At 45.0% G+C, this 23,397-nt stretch overlaps 1 protein-coding gene across 2 annotated transcripts in view; it reads right to left on the minus strand.

The window, feature by feature from the left end:
* SLC35F3 (solute carrier family 35 member F3) overlaps window positions 1-23,397 on the minus strand; it is a 96,292-nt gene that overhangs the window by 13,432 nt on the left and 59,463 nt on the right. For both annotated transcript variants that reach the window (XM_026649561.1, XM_026649562.1), the window contains exon 3: window positions 6,324-6,543. In XM_026649561.1, coding sequence (XP_026505346.1) covers window positions 6,324-6,543 — 220 coding nt within the window. The remainder of the gene's footprint in view (window positions 1-6,323; window positions 6,544-23,397) is intronic.

Consider the following 23,397-nt stretch of genomic DNA (forward strand, 5'->3'; position numbering starts at 1 on the left):
GGGTACTCAGATATGGGGTTTTAACTCACACCCATTTCTATCGAATATACCAGGATAACTTTTGCCACAATTGAAGTGTATCCACCTCTGAAGTGAAAGATGGCACCTGTGTTTAATAGTGCACTAAAACTCTAAAAAAAATTTTTAAATCCAGGAAGGGAAAAGTACTGCATTTCGCTGAAACTGCATAGTAGGCAGAACTGACAATGCTATCCATGTTAACACACCGATGCTTGAGGAAAGAAAAAAGCTTATGGGTTTGTAATGAATACAGGTGATCAGGATGCTAGGTTTATGTCTCAATATCTCATTTGAAAGATAGCACCTTCAGCAATACAATGCCCTTTAATACCACCAATGCTAAGGCACTGGTTTTATAGTGCCTCAGAAAGAAGAGAGACACCCCAAGACTCAGCACTTCTTGTAGCATCTGTTTTATCCTTGAAGGTCTTCCAGCCCCTAACCCAGCCTAACCCTCCTTAACTTGAGAGATCCAAACCTGCAGTGATTTAGCTGCAGAACACATATTGACTTAAAGGAACGTGATAAAAAAAATGCCACAGCTGACTTTGCACTAGCAAGAACAGCAATTCTGCAGGACTAGAATTCCAAAAGTGCATTTATGAACTGAAAGAATGATCAATTTGCTACTAATTTCAGTAGGCAGAGCCTCCCAGGAGAGGGAGGCACTCTCGGATTTTTGGTGTGCGTTTCCAGATTCAAGTCACACTGACATGGCATGCTTAGATATACAGTAACACTTATGCAGACTTAGCACTTGGCTACTTCTCTTGAATACTGGACTAGTTTATTGATTGTAGCATGAAAAGGGAACACGGATGTCAAAGTCTAAAGCAACTAAATCCAGACTTCTAGTGATTTTTCTCTTGCAGAGGTTCCAGCCTCTTTATCAAGCATGTCATGAATGCCAGATATGGTCTTGGATTAAACTTTAGTCTGCCTATCAATGTTACACACATTTTCTCTGAAAGCTTTTCAGCCTAAGAAGTATGTTGTTACATTCTGCTTGAACTCCTGGCTCACCATAGCTTCTGGGCTGCAGATATTTATACGTTTCCTAACACCCTATGTGATGAAAATGAAACCCAGTGTAGGGGAATGGTGCTCTAGGAGGGAATTCTGAAGGTAGTCATTTCCTCTGTAGATATCTGTCCTGTGTTAAGGAAGACAAGGTTGATGAGGTAATATCTTTCATTGGACCAACTTGTGTTAAGGAAGTAAGATATCTCCTGCCCTATTCGGACAATCGTGCTGTGGCAAAATAAAGTGAAAAGGACAGAAGTATAAAGTGTGTGTGTGTGTGTGTGTGTGTGTGTGTATAAAGTGAAAGATCATTAATTATTCTGGAGCAAATAAAGTCTACAGTGTAGCCCTCAAAAGTTATTCTAGAATAAGCATCAGTTTGTTAATGAACTAGAAAGGCTTGCCAGATTTGGATCTCTTGTTCCTTGTAATGTCCAGGGAAGAACCCCCCTCTGTTCTTGACCAGAACTTTGGCACAACCAAAGCAGAGTGAGGAACCCATGTGAGGTTTCTCACAAGCCCCAGTGCATGCTCAGACAGGACTTTTGGAAGTTGTAGTTAGTTCTGTCCAACCAGAGGGCATATATTCAATAAAGCTGATAACTTGCTACATGAATGCTGAATCTTAACTGAAGACTTCCAGGCTCCCAGTGATGTGTTACGCAACATTTCTGAGGCCACTGAAGTTGCTTGCTCTGAAACACCTCCCAGTTCACAGAGTGGTGTTGGTTTTAGCCTTGGAGGAAGTTACTTGCCTGCAGCACCTGACTGATCACCATCTTTGCTGCTATCGAAACAGGGAGGACATGGAGGTTCTAGCTATGGGCTAAAGCTAGCTGTATTGAGTAGCTTAAGTTTCTTTATAAGCAAGTGGGAGGTCAAAAGAACATCCTCCATGCTGGAGTGCAGACGCATACAGGACGCCAGATTTTTCAAGGTACTGGGGCACCTAACGATTGTCAAAAGCACCTAGGCACATAACTCCCACTGGATGCCTATCTGCATCTTTAGACACCGAAATACCTTTAAGTCTCTGGCCCTTACTCACTAAGTCAGGGACCATCTTCCCCTACTCTGGAGTGTAGCAGCATGCAGACGTGCTCACACACATGCGCGCACACACATACTCAGGAGGCTGGAGGCCCAGGCAGCACAAGGTGAATGGATTCACATAAGGGAACTCTCCACTGTGTAGGGCTGGAGAAGGCAACTCCTCTGCCACCGGCTTCAGTTCCATCCCTGGCATAGGGTGGAGGAAGGGATCTGGTTGAGCAGAATTCTGCTATCCTGCTTCTCTACTGGTGTAAGTTAGAGCAGACCCCAGGCTGCTCTAAATTCCATTGAGGCTGATTAACACAGACTAGGTATCTAAGGCCAGCTCCCTGCACCTCTTCCACCTCTACTGTGTCTGAGCTTGGACATGGTGGAGAACTGAGCCCTCAATATCTGATTTTAACTATTTCTTGAGGCTTCGCTGCCTTACAGAATCTGAAATACTAGTGCAGCCATCAGCAGTAGATTATAAATAAGGCTACCATTTAATCATGGGTATTTTTAGTCAAAGTCATGGCCCTGTCTGTGACTTATACTATAAATACCCCTGACTAAATCTTGGGGCAGCCACTGCTGCGGGGGGCGCCCCGAGGGGCTGCTGCTGCAGGGGGTGTGTCACAGAGAGCCACTGCTTGGGGGTGGTGTGCCATGGGGAGCAGCTGCTGCGGGGTGTGAGCCACGGGGGGGGTCACTCCTGAGGGGTGCCCCGGGGGTCGCTGCTGGGAGGGGCAGGGCCAGCGGCACTAGCTGCCAGGGGCGGCTGGAACAGCGGCTGCTCTGGCCGCCCCGGGGACTGCTGCTCGGGCAGTCCCCGGGGCCAGCTGCACTGGCCGCTGCAGAAGTCAGAGGTTGCAGAAAGTCACGGAATCCATGAGTTCCGTGACAGACACGGAGCCCTAATTATAAACTCTTTGGGGGCAGGGTTTATATATTTGTAGGGTGCCTAGTGCAGTGGGACCCTGGCCTCGAGGTAAATAACAACTAACAATTAACTGTGACTCCGAACACTTAGCTCCTGATTTTAGAAAGCTCCACCATTTTAGAAGTTCACCCCCAAATTAAATTCCAAACACGTGGTGTTTGTCCTTGTACCTGAATAGATCAGCTCCACCATGACTCAGGACCTTACAAAAAAGAGAAGGAACAGAAAGACGAAAAGGTGGCCAGCCATGAAACAAGGAAAGAGGAGGAGACTCCATTCAAATCCCCCGTCATAAAGGGAAGTACCCTAGCACACTTGCTACTCAATACGCAGTGAAAAGAAAGAACAAAATCCCATTGCAGCATCTTCCCTCCACCAAAATGCCCAAGCCCTCCCCTGGAGGAGCCATTGCTAATCCCCATGAAAGATACGAAGGAGTCAAGGAAGAGCCTGTCCTTTCTGCCCCATTTTCCAGGGGAAAGAAAATACATCCCACACCTGCAATACATTTGTCATTACTCAGACAAGAAGTTAATATCCAAGAAGTTCAAGTATCCCAGAAAGTTCTCCCTCATCCTCTAGCACTTTGCCAGTTAATAGCTGGGTGAGGAGAATGTAGCACGCCACTCTCCTTCAGCACAAATGGGAGACAGTTCCTCGTGAAAACCACTTGGACTAAATCTTTGATTAGTGCCAGGCACCATTGTGGAGGACTGAAGTTTGGAAGGGGTACAGCACCTCTCCATGATATATAACCTTCCTTGCCATGTTGTTCCTCCCTCTAGTACCACATGCCGTCAATGACAGGTGGAGATACCTTGGCATACCTATGGTTGTAAAGCACTATTTCCTTATCAGGGACTATTGGAGAACCATGTCTCCATTTATTTGCTACTGGTTTGCTGACAAGTTGGCTTATCCCAAGACAATATTAAAAATTAATAAAGAATAATTAAAGATGCTTCAGACCAAACCCTAGATCCAGCCCATTCATCACTTCACCCCCTTTCCTCTTTTGAAATGGGGGAAAGTTCAGACCTGGATCCAATCTTCAGTCATTAGCTCTGTACTCAATCAAGCCAAAACCCCAGATCTGAGCCTAGGAATCCAGATACGATCCTTCTGACATGAATGCATCATTACCAGTATCTTCCATTTATACAGTGCCTTTCGTCCAGCAGGATAACAAAGCATTCTGCCAACACACCATCTCTCTTGCCCGTGTGTGTGATTACATGTTTACAATCTTTGCATCACTCACCATAGAAATGCAGCCACCTAAATGGGTGCAACACATCAGTTGTTTAACAGAGTACAGCAACACTATACACTGCTTTGGAAAGTCACTAGGAATACCATCTCCAGCTGCAAATGCAGGAGGATTAAAGAGGGAAGGATGTAAATGTTTTCCACTAGAAATTGACCAGGACAATGGGGTACTTACTAACAGTCCCATGGGAAGGCTAGAGCCCCTGATTGTTTTTTCCTCTTATCCAAAAGACAACACAACCAGCATTACAGTCACCCCCTAAAATCACTACAGCTCTCCTACAGAGGCTCCCTTATTGTTACTCAACCCCCTTCCCCCCCCAGTTAAAAGAAGTTCAGTGTCAAGTCAGTCAGAAAGATTAATGTGCAGACAACAGCTGGAAGGGCAAGGAAGGTACTCCTTTGCTGGTACCTTTTGTAATTTTCCCTATTGTAGCCTCAGGGCCAGGCTGCAACAACAACAATGTGGCTCAAGATTTTCAATCACACAGAAATAAATTCTTCTATTAAAGTTAATTTTTAATCTCTGCGTATCCTGGGGTTTAAAATCTCCCTGAAAACAAACTAGAAATATTGCCCAGGCTTACCGAGAAGAGAGCTGACTCCTCATCTCCACTTCAGCTGGTGTAATGGGGCAGGAGTAAATCGCTGGTGTCTTCACACTGTAATTGCTTTCAGCCCCACTACAGGAGCCACAGACCTCACACCGTGTCACTTTTGGGGAATGCTGATGAATGCCAACTGCTGATTGGTGCTGCCTCTGCTGTCGGAGGGGAATGTGAGAAGCTGCCTCTTGGTTCTAAGGGCTGGAATGTTCTCCAAGGGCATAAGGGAGACAGGACTTAATTCTAACAACTGCAAAGGGAACTCTGGATCAGATTGTCCCTCAAAGCTATGCATTGTGGGCACCCTCCTCCATCTTTTCCATGGAAGGGGTAAGCTGCGTTGGTGGCACCTCTTGGACCAAACAGAGGGTTCTGTGTGACTGCAGGGTCTATGCAGAGGTTGGGCAGGCTGCAGGGAAATCTCTGTCTCCCACCTATGGGCCCACAGAATTAAGCAGAAAATCTAACAGAGAATTTATTGGAGTTGTGCTTTATTGGATCTGTGTTGACAAGTTCCAACCTCCACAGTGCCCCACTCAGTAATCTTCTGCCCCAGAATTCCCCCCCTCTATCTAGCCTGTTGGACACAAAGTATGACCCGATAGTTCTCTCTAGCTCTTCACCTGCCAGAGTGACTTACACAGACTGTGTTAGGTAGTATTAGTACACAAGATCTCACTGAATTCTAGCCCAAACTGTGCAGTCATGGAATGGATTGCTGAGCACACTACAGGGGCATTTCTCTCTCTCCCCCCCCCCGCACTTCCACACAGAAACAAACCTTTTTAAAAACAGATACTTGAAAAATAGGAGCTGAATTAGCCACATCTGTGTTTATATCAGTTGCTATCCACAACCAGGTATGACACAGAACTTAATACTCCAATCCCACAGGGCTTGTGTCATATGCAGATATGAGCTGCACCAATGAATTCACAGAATATGGACAAAAAATGCACAAGGACATGTAAAGCACCCGTAGAAATGCACAGTTAAAAAAAAATTTCTAAGTACCATAGGCTCAGTCCTTTCTAATCGAAAGAGAACGGGAAAAGGATGATAAATGTTCATGACCACATGGGGATACCAGTTATCCTTCATGTCACAGACTGGGATAAGTTATCTCCTTTGGAAGGAACAGTGAGGAAAGAGAGCAAGTTCTAGGAAGAGGAGGCTGCAGTGTTGAGAGAGATCCACACAGGGATGGTTCTCAGTGCTGATTTGATTTGTAATGCATTTCTGCACAGACTCCGGGGCTGGAGGACTGCAAGCCTTGTAAGGATATTATGCTGACTCATCTCATGACTTCACCGCTTTAAAAGATCAGAGAAACCTGCTGTTAGTAGTGTCAGATGCTGATCTAAATGAGCCAATTGGAAAAAGGTTAAAGCGAAGGAGGGAGGGAGACAGAGAGATAAGGAGACACTTACCCTCACTCCCATGAACCTGTCCCTGAGAACGATCCATGAAAGCAAGAACACAAAAGCTTTGTTGCAGCAGAACAACACGGAGACATCCGTAGTGTTTATTTTCTTTATTGCATGTAAGTACAGGTAGTTTGTGAGTGTCCAAAGAACACCAAAGGGTGCTGCCTTGGTAAAAAACACCTTCATAGTCAAGCCATTGTCTCCAAAAAATCGGCAGCACTCCCTAAAACAAGGAAAGAAAGGCAATGTTATTATACCTGAGTGGCAAACAAGTCCTTCATGCGTCGTACCAATTAGAATGCTCTTTTTTGGTACCAAGTCTTTCCTACAAGAAGGGTAACAAGTTTCAGTCTGCTGCAAAAGCCATCATTTGCACAAAAATATTGAACACACAGAAGGGATTATAAAACTGAAAATGATGAGCACATAAGAGTATGGTGAAAGGTGGAGGTAGGGGATCAAAGTGAATAACTACAATATTAATAAGGTGCTTGCACCTTGCACTTTTAATCTATATTTCTCAAAGCGCTTTGTTTCATTATTCTCATTTTACAGCTGGGGAAACAGAAGTAATTCTTTAGCTTGCCCAAGATCATCCAACAAATCAGTGGCCAGGCTGGGAGCAGAATCCAGGCCTTCTGATGCCCAACTCTTTGCCTTAGCCACTGAGCCAGCGGCCTCCCCGGTAAGCAGAAAAGAGAAGAGATGGATATTGAGGCAGGATTTGAAATGGCTGGGGACTCACTGGAACTAAGTTCAGGACAAGGCTTTTCCATCAGACAGATGGATGTGGCTAAAGGCACTGCCACTGTCAGAGACTCACAGTGAGGACTAAGCTTTGCCCATAACCAGTTCAATGAATGGAGGAGAGGAAAAGGGAGTTGGTAAGGTCAGGTCTGAGGAGGCAATAGGGTCAGTGAAGATAAATAAGGATCAGGGTAATGAGGTTATGCTTGTGAGTTCTTGATGGAATACAGGTTGTCACAGCGTTCTTGGGCAAGCTGAAATTTGGCGAGGAGACCAGCCCAGAGGGAGTTGTAGTAATCAAAGTGGGAGGTTGGGAGTGCATGGATTAAGGAAGTGGGCAGACAGAAAGTGAAGATAAGGACAGGTATGAATAATATTATGAATCCAGGTCCAGCTATAGGAGGTCCTGCAGATACTGTTGGTAAGATGGAAAAATAAACATTGATGGATCATTTCTGGTACATCTGATAAGGAGAGATCAGAGTCAAGGAGGTAGATGGAAGAAATTGGGGAGCATTAGGGCATTTACTCTAGTCTAACAGAAGGAACCAGACTTGGAGACAATAGGGTGGAGAAAATTTGAGTGGAACCAAGCACTAAGGAATATATGACAAAGAGAGATGTTGGCAGGGACAAAGGATGGATGGGAAAAAGTTTGGTGTCATCAATATAAACATGATGTTTAATGTCAAACAGAGAGCTGAGATGGTGATAAAGCAGGGATTAGATAGTCAGAGGGGTCAAGAACACAGCTGTAGGACATCTTTTTTGGTGTAAACATTGTAAGCTAAAAATCAAGAGTCATTGATTTTATGACTACTGTAAAACTAAAATGGCACGTGCTAGCCAAGTTGTTTGCATGCAAATTCAGTAATGCAAAATGGAAACAGGGATTTGTAATCTGAAGAATATTGTTTGCAGACTAATGACATGTTCAGATGGCCCTTACCAGAGCCTCTGAGCTCTTTCCCCAAAACAACCCATACCAACTAGAGTTGAGAGGGTAAACCAGGGCCTTCCAGCCCAGTCCTGCACCCTGAGAGACCCACCAGAGCACCAAGCCCTCTGCCTCTCTTGCAGTCCTCCACAAGGAAGTAGCAGCAGATAGCGGGAGGAGTCTTCACAGCCTGGTGACATCAATTCACCTCTGAAACCTGGATTCTGGTTGGGTTGGGTGCCCCAGTGGTTAAGGTCACTTTATGCCCTGGAGAATCATGGCCAGAATTTTTTTTTCATTTGCTGTATTGCAATTGGCTGTTGATAGCTCCTCATCCCTCCCCCTCATCAACCATAGCAACTGCCTTTCTCTTATGCTTCTCCCCTCCCCCCTCCTCTCTGCTTTCCTTCTTTTATTTACCTTCCTCTCTTACTTCAGAAATCCCTTCCTCTTCCCCACTTCAACCCTGAGTGCTCATCCCTCAAAAAAAAACCCTTACAACAATATTTTTGGTAATGTAAACAAAACAATTATTTGAATCACTAAGTCAAAAATGAAGGAAAGATGCTGTTTGCCTTCCATCACCGTAATTGCTCTGCTTGCCCTTGTGTGCTATCACCCTTTCCCCACCACCTGCCTGGGTTGGGGTTTCATTTTCTACTTTGCAAGCTCTTGCGGGCAGGGACTGTCTTGTTCTTTATTTGCATAGCACACAGCACAATGGGGACCCAATCCTGGGACCTTTTGGCGCTACCACGTTGGAAAGAATAGTAATCTTGAGCTTCTGCCAGCTACTTCCGTCACACACACAAATGGGCTCTTCAGAAATGTTGTCATGTTATTGCTTTCGGAAGGGCTGCTCGCTGACATTTTGGAGGAGTTCTCTTCTTTGAAAAGCAACAGGTTTTTGGTTAGGCCCTTCTAATTTTTTAGCTGGATTTCACTGAGAAACAAGGAGGTCAAGAAATTTGTCCAAGGTGAGTCAGTGGTTCAGCTGGGATCAGAATATGTGCTCTTCTACACTAAAGGTTCCTGAGAGATTCTACACTGCCTTGAACCTTGTATAATCACTTCAACCTGTGCAAAAAGAGTGCAAAACCAGTGTAAAATACAACCATTCTGATTTGGTAGTCTTTTGTACCCTCTTTGCATTCTGCAAATGTATAAAGGACTACACAAGGTGGGAAGATGGAAAATCAGAACCCTAGTCTTCTTACCATCAGGCCACGTGCTTTTCCAGGTAAGTGACAAGTAAGGGGTTGTTGTTGCTGAAAAATATACCCACCCCTAAATCTACTCATTTTTGGTGCCTTCTAAACATCATGCTAATAAAGCCCAAGGAGACCTGAGGGATATGTGACATTTTTTATGCACAAAATCCTTCAAAGTATGACAGCTTGCTCTCAATAGATTTCTCTCCCGACATTTTCCTAGTTATTTATCAGAGCAACTCAATGTTTTCTTGGTGCATCCTCAGAAGAGACCAAAACAATACAGTGCTCAAAGGAAAAAGCCCATTACTTATGAAGACTTACCAACAGGCATCTGACAAAGGTTGCTGTGGATGAATAATGTTAGATAAATACCCCAGAGCAGACATTTTATGGGAAACAAGACAGGACTAAGACATGACCTCTGGAGCTATGGTAGTTACAGCACAGGCTGGATGTGAAATCACCAATAGATAATTGGCCTCTTCATTAAATACCTCTTAAGTACACTTTGGAGGCAGCTGTTTCTTAATATCAGCATGCTGTGCATCATTTTTATTCCAGCCGCACAAGTACATGATGCACATCAAATGTTTTAATCTTCATGTTTTATGAATACTGTTTGGGAAAAATCCATTTAATCGTATGCTCGATCAGAGGTTCTGTCCCACTGCCATCCATGCATGCTTAAATACACTGAAGGAGGCGACTTGTTTTAAATATTTAAACAATCTCATCTAGTAACAAAAATATTCTTCGTATTTCTCAAGAAAAAATTATCAATTGTTTATAGATTCAGAGCCTTTCAGGCCAGAAGAGACCATTATGATCATCTAGCTTGACCTGCGCAACACAGGTCATGGAGTTTTGTATAAGCCCTGATCCAAAGCCCACTGACGTTAGTGGAAAGATTCCCATTGACTTCAGTGGGCTTTTGATCATGCCCATAGAGCTTTAAGTGGACTGGAGCCTGCTTGTCTGTCTACCAACTCTAGGTAGTCAGAGACTGCAACTCGCCTTGTGTGATGTGCCTCCAGCACTTCAGATCATCTGAAGCATTTCAGTTAGTAACCTCTGGTTTCATTATGAGGGTGCAGGTGGCAGGTTGTTCTCAGTGAGGGTCCTCAACTGTGCAACTCTTCCTGCTTCAGTTTGCCAAAGCCTGAATTTGTTGGTCCCCCTGGTCTTGCTGCCAGACTGGTCTTTGGCTTTTCTGGGGCCTGGGGAGAGGGGATCAGGTAGATGGAGACAGTGGAACTTTCATTAGGAGGGTTCAATCTCTTGGATACTGGTCCTAAATTATTGCCATGTCTTAATATGGGCACATGCACTTAGGACACTGAATGGGCATCTTTTAAAAAGAACTAAAATAAATATTTGTAAATAGGAATTTTGTAAATAGGAATATCTCCTGTGTTGTTGGCACTAATTACAACACAACTGCACTTTTAAACAATGTGATGCCAGCACACAGCATGAGTAACTGGGATCTGTGCTGACAAGCTCTATGGAGATTAAAAGTGTGTGTGTGTCCTCCCCCAGAGTGTACTCTATAGCAGAAGAACACAACACACCTGCAGTAGGTGGCCATTATATCTGTGCAACACTTACCACAAAGCAACTACAAGAAAAGCCTACAGCAATCACTGACAAGAACATAAGAATGGCCATACTGGGTCACTGATGGACCTATCCTCCATGAACTTATCTAATTCTTTTTTGAACCCATTTATACTTTTGGCCTTCACAACATCCCCTGGCAATGAGCTCCATGGGTTGACAGTGCACTATGTGAAGAAGTATTTCCTTTTGTTTGTTTTAAACCTGCTGACTACACAGGCGCCAACTTTTTTCTGCGCCAGTGGGTGCTCGCGCCCCCGGCCCTGCCCCCGCCCCGACTTCACCCTTGCCCCAAAGTCCCCGCCCTAATTCTGCCCCTCCCTGCCCCTATTGGACCGCTCCCCAAATCCCCACCCTGGCCCCGCCTCCTCCCCCAAGTGCTGGGAGGGAGGGGGGAGAATCAGGATGCGGCAGTGCGCTCAGGGGAAGAGGCGGAGGTGAGCTGGGGCGGGGAGCTGCCAGTGGGTGCAGAGCCTATGGCTACTTATTCATTTCATTGGGTGACCCCTGGGTCGTGTGTTATGTGAAGGGGTAAATAACACTTCCTTAGTCACTTTCTTCACACTATTCATGATTTTATAGCCCTCTGTCATAGCCTCCCCCTTAGTCGCCTCTTTCCTAAGATGAACAGTCCAGTCTTCTTAATTTTTCCTCATATGGAAGTTGTTCCATACCCCTAATCATTTTTGTTGCTCTTCTCTGCACCTCTTCCAATTCTAATATATCTTTTCTGAGATGGGGAGACCAGAACTGCACAAAGTATTCCAGGTGTGGATGTACCATGGATTTATACAGTGGCATTATGATATTTTCTGTCTTATTATCTCTCCCTTCCTAATGGTTTCTAAAATTCTGTTCGCATTTTTGACTGTTGCTGCACACTGAGCGGATGTTTTCAGTGAACTATCTACAATGACACCACAATCTCTTTCTTGAGTGGTACCAGCTAATTTAGCATCATTTTATATGTATAGTTAGGATACTTTTCTCCCATGTTTATTACTTTGCATTTATCAACATTGCATTTCATCTGCCATTTTGTCACCCAGTTTAGTGAGAATCCTTTGCAACTCTTTGCAGTCAGCTTTATAATTAACTATCTTGAGTAATTTTGTATCATCTGCAAATGTTGTCCCCACACTGTTCACCCTGTTTTCCAGATCATTTATGAATATGTTGAACAGCACTGGTCCCAGTACAGACCCATGGGGGAACTCCACTGTTTACCTCTTTCTGTTGTGAAAACTGACTATTCCTACCCTTTGTTTCTGATATTTTAACCAGTTATTAATCCATGAGGGGATCTTCCCTCTTATTGCATGACAGCTTACTTTGTTTAAGGGCCTTTGGTGAGGGACCTTGTCAAAAGCTTTCTGAAAGCTCAAGCAAACTATATTGATTGAACCATCCTCCTCCATATGCTTGTTGACTCCCTCAAAGAATTCTAATCGATTGGTGAGGCAAGTTGTGTTGACTTTCCCCCAACATATTGGGTTTGTTTGATAATTCTGTTCTTTACTATAGTTTCAATCAATTTGCCTGGTACTGAAGTTAGGCTTACTGGCCTGTAATTGCCAGGATCGCCTCTAGAGCCTTTTAAAAAGAAAATCGGTATTAAATTAGCTATCCACCATCTGGAACAGAGTATCAACCACAGCCCGCTTCTGTATTCTGTATCTGGAACAGAGGCTGATTTAAATAACAGGTTACACCCCACAGTTAGTAGAACTGCAATTTCATATCTGAGTTCCTTCAGAACTCTTGGGTGAATACGCTGTGGTTCTTGTGACTTATTACTGTTTGTTTTATTGGTTTGTTCCAAAACCTATCGATACCTCAATCTGGGACAGTTTCTCAGATTTGCCACCTAAAAAGAATGGTTTGGGTGTGGGGATCTTCACTCATCCTCTGAAGTGAAGACTGATGCAAAGAATTCATTTAGCTATTCCGCAACAGCCTTGTCTTCCTTGAGTGCTCCTTTAGTGCCTCAATCGTCCAGTAGTCCCACTGACTGTTTAACAGGCTTCCTGCTTCTGATGTACTTAAAGGGTTTTTTGCTGTTAGTGTTTGTGTCCTTAGCTAATTGCTCTTCAAATTCTTTTTTGGCCTTCCGTATTACACTTGTCAGATTTTATGCTCTTTTCTATTTTCCACACTAGGATTTGACATCCAGTTTTTAAAGAGTGCCTTTTTGCCTCTAACTGCCTCTTTTACTTTACTGTTTACCCATGTAGCATTTTTTTTTGTACTGTAAAAGGGTCCCACCCACCACAGGTTGTGCCTCCTTGGGGCTGGAAAATAGCTCTCACCCCATCTGGCGCCCCCTTCCATTGGGTGCCCATGCTGTGGACCCTCTCTCTCTCTCTCTGTGACTCAGGGTACTTCTTCTTCATGACTCAGCCCTCCAGCCAGGTCACTATAGAGTTCCTCCCCTTTTGAGATAACAAAGTCCCACCAGACAAACTGTCCAGACACTGTCTCAGATGGTCTTCCATTCCAGTCTCCAGGTCCTGTGTCACTTCCCTGTGGCAGGTTGGGGAACCTGGCCCACCCGCTACTCTGGGTTCCAGCCCAGGGGCCCTATGACTAGCAATCCAGGTTTGCTCAGGCTCTGTTTCCCTGGGCTCCTTCCAACCTCACCTCTCTATCTCCTTGCCTATCTCTTCTTTATCACTGGAGAGTCTCCTGGCCTCCTGCCCGACTCCTCAGTCCAGAGCAGTACCCCAGAGCTTACTCTCCCCCTGAATCTCCTCCTTGTCTCTGGCCAACTCCCTTTCCCTCTAGGGAGTGACTGCAAACCTCTTCCCTGCAGCCTCTTCCTGGTTTATAATCCTATCCCAGCTCCTCCCCCAGCTAGGCTTCATCTGCCATTAGATTTATCAATCCCTGGTTCTCCTTCAGGTGCAGCATATAAGGTTGATTGGCCCCTTCTGGCCAATATTAACCTGCTGAGGACTTGTGTGGGGTGGACACCCCATCAGAGGTCCTCTTACTGTTTTTTTATTTGGGGTATGCATTTAGTTTGAGCCTCTATTATGATGTTTTTAAATAGTCTCAATCAGGGCTGGCTCCAGGGTTTTTGCCGCCCCAAGCGGGGAAAAAAAAAAAAAAGCCGCGATCGCGCTCGGCGGCAGCTCCACCGCACCGCTTTCTTCTTCAGTGGCAATTCGGCAGCCGGTCCTTCCTTCCAAGAGGGACTGAGGACCCACAGCCGAATTGCCGCCGAAGAGCCCAACGTGCCGCCCCTTCTGCTTGGCCGCCCCAAGCACCTGCTTGCTGAGCTGGTGCCTGGAGCCGGCCCTGGTCTCAATGCAGCTTACAGGCATTTCACCCTTGTGACTGTTCCTTTTAATTTCTGTTTACCTTCCTCATTTCTGTGTAGTTCCCCTTTTTGAGGTTAAATGCTACAGTGATGGGTTTCTTTGGCATTTTCCCTCCTACAGGGATTTAAATTTAATAACATTATGGTTGCTCTTACTGAGCAGTTCAACTATATTCACCTTTTGGAACAGATCCTGTGTTCCACTTAGGACTAAATCAAGAACTGCCTTGTAAGTTTCAGGACAAGCTGTTCCAAGAAACAGTCATTTAATGTGTCTAGACATGTTATTTCTGCATCCCTTCCTGAGGTGACGTTTCCTGGCAATATGGGGATAGTTGAAATCTCCTATTATTAGTGGGTTTTCTGCCTCTCTAATCAGCCTGAGCATTTCACCATCACCATCCTGGTCAAGTGGTCAGCAGCATTTTCCTACTGCTATATATATAGTGCCACTCCCCCACCAGCATGATCTACTCATCATTGTTATATATTTTATACCCTGATATTACCATGTCTTATTGATTATCCTCATTCCACCAAGTTTCTGTGATGCCTGTTATATCAATATCCTCATTTAATGCCAGGTACTCTCATGCAGAGCAATGGCAGAGTCCTTATTCCCAACTGAAAGCCATTACAATTTTGGAGCATTTTTGCAGTCAAGGGCAGTTCCCTACAGAACTACTGATCGACAGACTCTCTCCTACAAGCTTCACTCCCATGTAACCTGTACCTTTGGTCCTCACCCTTATGACTCAGTCTGAAGCTCTCAATGAACACCCCACCTTCATATCCAGTGGTGTATTTTAAGCTTAAATAAGGGGCTGATTTATGAGGACAATCAGATATGTCTGTCATGGACATACTATGGTCACGTGCCTACAAGAGGCCCAGCAAGAGTGACTGCCTTAACCTGTTCTGCCTGTTCCATTGTATAGATAGCGTGCGCGCGTGTGGATTTGTCAACTTGTCATCTCATAGCTATAGATAAGGGGTAAAATTTTCAAAAGTGCCCATGTCCCACTGAAAGTCAAATGGTGGCAGACAGGTTATGTGAAATGAATAATCTTGTAGTGCTCTTCTAGTTTCTAAATCTCAGACTGAGCTCAGCCACAGATACCCCCTGATCCTCTCAAAGCTTGCAAATTACATTGATCCTTAACTGAAAGTGATCAAACCCAATCCCCCCTCCATAACCTACTGAAATTCCACAGTTCAGATAGTCTCATGTATATCAAAGTTATGTCTTAAAAACTGCCTGGCTGCACTCTTGCTGACGCAGCTTTTGTTTGTGCAATGATGGACCAAGTTTCACTCTGCTTGGAACAGGGCAGTGCAAAATGGACCCTTCTGCACCATCAAGGACCTTGGCCCTGGAGTGGGGTCTATAGGAACCCCATCAGGGTAGAGAACTCAGAGGGTGCACCAGATCAGTGGATCCTTCAGTCACTCTGGTCACGTTCCCTTCCTCGTCACTGCTGACAATTTTTTGGACTGTACTGGCTCTTTAAAGGACCCCCCAGTGTAGAGATGGCTGCAACCACTTTCGGGCTGTCACAACCTTCCCTTAGTAGACATTAAGCCTATGGGATCCCTGCACCTGCAGGTGTAACCCACGGTGAATCTTCTGCAGTAATTTCAACTGGCAAGACAGCAGGATGCTTTCATGTTACAGTACGCAACACCATCTTAACATGTTCCTGAGAGAAGGTGGTCACAGACATTAACTTCATTGACTCTGCTGTCAGGATTGCTAATAAGCTATTGCAACTGATCACATGCACTGGTTTAAAAAAATGAAAACCATAAGTAGGGGTAGAATTCAAGGTGGTAGAAAGTGGCAATGTAAGTATCAACCACAGCCCACTTCTGTATTCTGTTAATGCTGGGAGTCTTGCTTGCATTCAGAAATACAGTATTCACACTCTCAAGAAATCTGAAGTCCATGACTGTGAAGTGGAAAGCGGATAATTCTGTTAATACATGTCACAGCATGGCATTACGAACTGAGAGATGGGGAGGCTTGCCACATGTGGCAGTTTGGAACCACTTTCAGAGAAATGTTATACTGCAGGTGTGCTTACGCAACAGTTTCACTCTGCATGGTTCTAGATGAAAGTATAGGTAATAAAGACAGGCATATGCCACACGTTGGACTGGATTCTCTTTTCTCTCACACAAGTTTGATGCAGGTGTAACTACATTAAATTCTTAACTTACGCCAGTCTGAGAGCCCTCTGAGTTTATTGCAGAGCTGTGAACTGATTGGGAATACTCGGAACTGGGACAGAGCAAAGCTAAGGGCTGTGTTTAGCTACTCAGAGCTATCCTGCCCCAGCGGCAGTTCTAGGAGGGTTTTGTTTCATTATGACATAATTCCTGCCCACAATTCCCAGGCACAGAGAGGGAGCATATCTTGCTACACAATCCTTTAGGATGCTACAGCATCTATATCCCCTTGCATGTCCTGGCAGCTGTGCTAGCTGGTGCAGAGGGTGGAATGGGTCCTTGCTCTTCCTTGCCCCCTGTAGGGTAGCTTAAACACACACAGCTGTCAAGAGGGAACAGTGCTCAAACTCAAGGAGCACGTGCACTGGGAGCACAGTTGGAGTGGGGAAAGGCTCCTTGCTCCAGCATCCTTCCCCACAACCTCGCATGCCCATGTGGGACTAGTCACAACCTGCTCCTAAATGGGACCTAAATTAATCAAACATATGGAGCTGCAGAACCTCTCCTGTGGCCGGGAAGAGGATTCTGCTGGAAAATGTAAAAATCATAACCCAGATGTGTGTGTGAGGTGATGGCTGGTAGATCAAACTCTACAGGAGTGGTGGAGCTGGCTGGGTGGGGAGGCACTGGAAGCTGAAAAACAAAATCTACAGGGGTCAGATGTGAAGGGTGTGCTGCTGGGGAGAGGTTGCAAAATACTTTTTTATCAGAGCAAGAGGTCCCAGATCCACTGATCTGCCTTACTGAGCCTAAACTACCTTGCCTTGCTGTTTAGTTTGTGCAATGGTACTGCCTGGTTGGTGAGAGCTATACCAGAATAGAGCTCTCCCACCACAGAACGGTGTGCCAACTAGATTGCAATGGAGTTTTGTACCTGTCGTACCTGCTATTTGGTTGGGTTTTTTGTCTTTTAATATGTGACACAATCACTCTCTCTAATTGGCCTTGCTCAGTATTATTGGCATCAAGTTCCCTGAAAAGATGCTGCTTTTTCAGTTCGCTGTAGTCCTTTTCTATAGATTGAACACAGATGTGAATGATAACAGAACTCTTCCAAACTATGTACAGGTCTAAGAGTTGCTAAGGTTATCTAATACGACTCACCTGTTAATCCCTAATCATGGGACCAGATTCATCGGTACCTTCCAGCTGCTTTGCTCAGTGCTAGCAATGCAAAGCAGCTGTTAAAGCCAGCTTAACTGTCTGGATCTACCGTTGTTTTGTGTTGCTGGAGTGGCACAAAGCAGTGAGTGTTCTGGCAAATCTTGCCCCAGATATTTACCCCACACTTTCTACGCAGAAAAAACCTGGATTTGGTTTCTTGAAAGTACACACAAATAAAAAAGTGTCTTCTTGAGAAAAATAAACAAAAAAGGCTCCTGTATTAAGTGCTACATTCTGGCTCCAGACAAATATAAGCAGCTCCCAAAGTCTGTTGTGTATATTGTCCAAAGCTAGATTATGTCAGTAAAACACTGGAGTACTGAATCCTTGAACAAATAAAGATATTTCTCAACTGATGTATATCACAACTGAAGAAAAACAAGGTATCGAATAGGTGCAAGAGCTAAATTTGCAATTGTTGTCAGCATGTGTAATGTATGCTAGTAATAGTGTTGCACTTGCTCATGCCAATGGCAAACCTAGCATCTAGTCTCATTAGATTCTCTCCTGTAAGTCTAGTTAGAACAAAGGAGAGTTACAGTAAAGCATATGTTTCCAGAAGAGAAGAGACCCCAGAACAGGCATTGAAATCTTTTTGTGGAACAGCTAGGTCTGTTTATAGTAAGATCCCAATGGACAGGTTTTTTTTACAAAACCAGAATACAAGCATCCATATAAATATATATCTGTGGGCATATACTCTCACCCATAGGCTTCCAACATAACTAGAGATACAGGACAAAATTCTCCTCTCCATTCTGCACTGAAGAATTGTATGGGGAATTTCAATGGAGATCAATGACAGAGCTCCTCATAGTTTTCAGCTTTGCTGCACACTGTGGCAACTCATGTTTCAAGGACATTAGTGGGGACAGAACTCTACTTCCAATACAAATGCCTCTGACCACTGAGCTAAGTTAAACTCTAATAGTATTAAAGTGGGATCTTCAAAAAACACTTAATTTGGAGTTTGGCTATTGACTTCAATAGGAGAAGAGTTAGGCCAATACTGAACACTTCTGAAAATCCTACCTTTAGGGCTTATATATAGTCTGTGGACTGTAGCCATTAGAGAGGCATAGATCCTACACACTTGAGCAGGTCTGAATTTCCCTCCATAGAGGGCAATGGTACACAAGGCAAGAGTCTTCTCTTGCACTGGTGAAAATCAGGAGTAACTTCATTGACGTTATTACTAGGTCAAATATGCAAAATATGAAGTGCAGTCTTCACAGGAAAACATCACCTGTAATGAGCAACAGCTGATCAGCTCTGAAACCTGCTTCTGATTAGATGGTTTCAGAAAGTACATTTTGGTGATAAGCAAGTTGTGTAATTAAAGGATCAACAGTACAGGAAATAAAAGGCGTGGAAAGTGATTGTTTTGCCCAAGTTATTCACTTTTGATACATATTCCTCCCATGTCTTCTCATATTTCACTTTGTTTTTCCCATATGTTTACTGTCAACTCCAGTGGGTTATCTTCAATCATCTTTTCTATTGGCTTGTAGCACCAATAAGTCAGATCACTCAGGTCAGCACTGGTGCAACTCTACACATACTTATTCTGGCCTACCCACCTGCAGAGCTGCCCGGGGGGGGCCAAGTGGGGCAATTTGCCCCAGGCCCTGGGCCCCACAGGGGCCCCCACAAGAGTTTTTTGGGGCCCCTGGAGTGGGGTCCTTCACTCGCTCCGAGGGCCCCGGAAAACTCTCATGGGGCCCGGGCCCCCGGAGCTTCTTCCGCTCTGGGTCTTCGGCGGCAGTTCAGCGGCGGGGGGGTCCCTCTGCTCCGGGACCCGCCGCCGAAGTGCCCCGAAGACCCTCGGCGGGGGGTCCTTCCACCCCGGGACCCGCCACCGAAGACCCCAGGCCCCCAGAATCCTCTGGGGGATCCTGCCCAGCTGTATAAATATTGGGTCTCATTCTCCTCTGCCTTTCAACCTGTGCAATCATCTACACCTGTGCAAAGTAGGTATGAAATGCATCCATTCTCATTTAGTGGGTTCGATGCACATATTGCACAGGTGTAAATGACTACACATAATGCAAAGCAGTGGAGAATCAGACCAATTATGTGACAATAATTAAAGATAGGAAAGGCAAAGGAAGATGCATACTGCTAAAAACTTTAATTGTGAGACTGATGGGAAAGAAACTTAGAAGCAATGATTTTAATGTAGCATTTCAGTTAGAAGTTTTATTTAGTTGCAACACCTGCCTTTAATATGATTATCTTTTACTTACTTAGCATGCAATTTAGGCAGTAATCGTTTTTGATTTACCTCATTTGGAGATGCAGAGCTCCCCCTGTTTAGAAATGTTTTTGATGAGCTGGTTGTGTTATTGTCATGCATCAATTAATTTGCCATTTACTACGTTATTGAAGATGTACATAAAAAAGATTATGAAGAAAACAAGAATGAATGCATAAAATATTAAAGTTGTAAACAGTTTAGATAGAGTCAATGGCATAAACAGTGATCTATTCCGTAGATCCATCACAGGCTTTTCCTACAGCACCTCTCACTAAAGGATCTTAGTGCATCACACATATCACTGTGATATAATAGCAGCTACACTGCTATCACCAAGTGACATTAGAAGTATGTCTACACCGCAAAAGCTGTGCACAGGCTGACCTACCAGAGCTACCACTGTGCAGGAACTAGCCTATCCAGGCTGGCTTGAATCCAGCTAGCGCAGGTAACAATAGCAATGAAGACAGAGAAGCATGGGCTTCAGTGTGGGCTAGTGAGCCAAATATGCATCCAGGGGCCATACTAGGCTTGCACTACCCACACTGAAGCCTGGGTGGCGCTGTCTTCACTGCTATTGTTACCAGCGCTTGCTGGATTCAAGTTAGCTCGGGTTTAGTGTGCGGGTGGCTGGGCGGTCAGACTAGATGATCTGTTGGTCCCTTCTGGCCTCAAATGCTATGATTCTATGTACATGGGAGCAGCTGTCCTGGCACAATGGAGCAGCTGCCTCCATATAGCAACTTCCTCTGGAAGACTGTGTTCAATTAACACCTGTGAGCATGGATAGACTTGGGATGAAGGTACATCGCATTAGTAGTCACTCCCTCAGGCTATCTCACCCACTTGGTGCAGCTTGTATTAAATTAGACTGTAAACTCTTCGGGGCCAGGATCATGTCTTGCTATGCATATGCACGGGATCTAGCACAGTGGGGCCTCAGTCACGATTCAGACCTCTGGGTGCTATTGTAATACATTAATTTATTTATCTTTGATTTTATTTGACTCTGATTTTGGGTTCTCATTCTTCTGAGATCATCTACTTCTCAATGGCAGAACTGCTGCTGGTCATCACTTTGTCCCTGATCCTGCAAAAGAACCCTATGCATGGAAACTCATGCCTGTATGGATCCCTTTGCAGGCCTGGGGTCTTTCGCAGAATGGCAGCCTTACACATCCTGTGAGATCTTGCAAGCATCCTAGAATGTATAAAGTTCTCCTTGTGCTGCCTACACCTATCATCTTGGAGGTTCTCAAGCCTTGAATATAAATATCACTGAAACGGGCAGAACTTTCACAATTAACTGAAGGATAAGGTTATATACAAGATAATGTATTATGGGCAAGTTGTCACAAAGCTGATAAATTAGTTAATATTTTTATGTCACTTTGAAATGCAGAGCACCGTATAAGTGCTCAGAGTTATTATTATGTAAAAGCTCCTAATAAATGTGAACAGCAATGAAAATTTTAGGAATGGGCTGAAAATGCTATGAGCTCATTTATGGTATGAAAAAGTGGCTGAAATACTGAGAGAGAGAAAAATTTGTTTTTAAACTCAATGGAGAATATATGAGAAAGGATGGGACACCCTCCTCCCCCGAGTACCCTAATCAGATGCTATTAGACTATTGAAAATGGGGACTAGGGCCCTGCAATTTGAGTGAAGGATGCTTTATAGAAATATGCTTATGAATGTAAATATGATATAACTGGAATATGCTTTATGTTAGATATGCCATGTAACATATCCGTGCAAAGGTTATGTTCTTCTGCATGTATTTGTTCTATTTGTATGAATGCATCATTCTTGTATCTGAAACTAAAAATATGAAATATAACTCTGAGGTCCTATTGTAATTATGTAAAGTGTGGGCCATTAATGGTGGTTTGGACTCTTGATGGCTCCCATTAACCAGGACAATTGACTGTAGATGGCTCTGTTTACTTGCAAGCCTTCCTGTGAATCAGGCTGGGGAGAATGAAGGCCTGGGGTTTCACAGGACATGTAACCATGTCACCTGGTACTGGAATCCATCTTAAACCCGGGGCTTTTCCATTTAGAAGGGGCGGGGACTCAAAGAGACAAAATATTCCCGCCTTGTGCCAAAGCTATATAAGGGGATGGAACAGAACAAAGGGGGCTGCAGTCATGAGGAATCCCCTAGCTACCACCTGAGCTGGAACAAGGACTGTATCAGGGGAAAGGATTGGGCCCAGACTAGAAGGAGACTAGTCTGTCAAAGAAGCTTATTGGAATATCTCTGAGGGTGAGATTTACCTGCATTTAGTTTCCTACTGTATTAGGCTTAGACTGGCGTGTTTTATTTTATTTTGTTTGGTAATTTACTTTGTTCTGTCTTTTATTAATTGGAACTACTTAAATACTACCTTTTGTATTTAATAAAATCACTTTTTATTTATTAATTAACCCAGAGTATGTATTAATACGGGGGGGGGGAGGGGTGGAGGGGGCAAACAGCTGTGCAGATCCCTCTATCAGTGTTACAGAGGGCGAACAATTTATGCCCTGTATAAGCTTTATACAGGGTAAAACGGATTTATTTGGGGTTTGGACCCCATTGGGAGCTGGGTATCTGAGTGCTGGAGACAGAAGCACTTCTTAAGCTGTTTTCAGTTAAGCCTGCAGCTTGTGGGGGACGTGGTTCAGACTTGGATCTGTGTTTGCAGCAGGCAAGCATGTCCAGCTCAAACAAGGCAAGGTACTGAAGTTCCAAGCTGGCAGGGAAAATGGGCTCAGAAGTAGTCCCAGCACATCAGGAGGCAGTCCCAAGGGGGTTTCTGTGACCCAACCCATCACAGATGGGGGGGGGAGCAAAGCTGACTGTGTACCACTTTTATACTCTCCTATTTCTGAGGACTGCCAGGGGTTGGTTCAGACCTCAGCACATGTTAGCTCTGCCTTAAGATAACTAGTAATGGCCCCCAATTGGCCATTATGCCAGCTGGTATCACCAGAGAACAGCAGTACTCTGGGCCTGCCCCCAACATGTCAAATAGGCCAAGGAGGATCAGGAGTGAGCAGTTTAAAGCATAGGTGTGCACACGGGGTGTGCCGGGTGTGCCCAGGCACACCCTAATGCACGGGTGGGGAAATGGCCCCACTCTCCCGGTGTGGCAAGCCACGGGGTCCGCGGTCCTGGGCCGGAGCGCCCGGCAGAGCGCAGCAAGCCGCCGGCCCCTCCCCTCTCCCCTGGAGCCATGCCGCCGCGCGCGCAGCATTCTGAATGGTGGGGCTGCCTGCTCCTGCGGGGCAGCATGTCTGGCTCTGCGTGGAGCAAACGTGCTGCTAGGAACCTCATGGTAAGGGGTTCGGGGCCGGGGGGGTTGGATAAGGGGTGAGGGCAGTCAGGGGACAGGGAGCAGGGGGGGTTGGAAAGGGGGTTGGGGCAGGCAGGGAGCAGGGGGGGTTGTATGTGTCAGGAGTTCTAGGGGTCCTGTCAGGGGGCAGGGAGTGGTTGGATAGGTGTGGGAGTCCCGGGGGTCTGTCTGGGGGTGGGGGTGTGGATAAGGGTCGGGGCAGTCAGGGGACAGGTAGGGGGTAGGGTCCTAGGGGGGCAGTTAGGG

The sequence above is a fragment of the Terrapene carolina genome, unplaced genomic scaffold (genome assembly GCF_002925995.2).
Source record: "Terrapene carolina triunguis isolate 2854851 unplaced genomic scaffold, T_m_triunguis-2.0 Scaffold85, whole genome shotgun sequence".
Lineage (NCBI taxonomy): Eukaryota > Metazoa > Chordata > Testudines > Emydidae > Terrapene > Terrapene triunguis.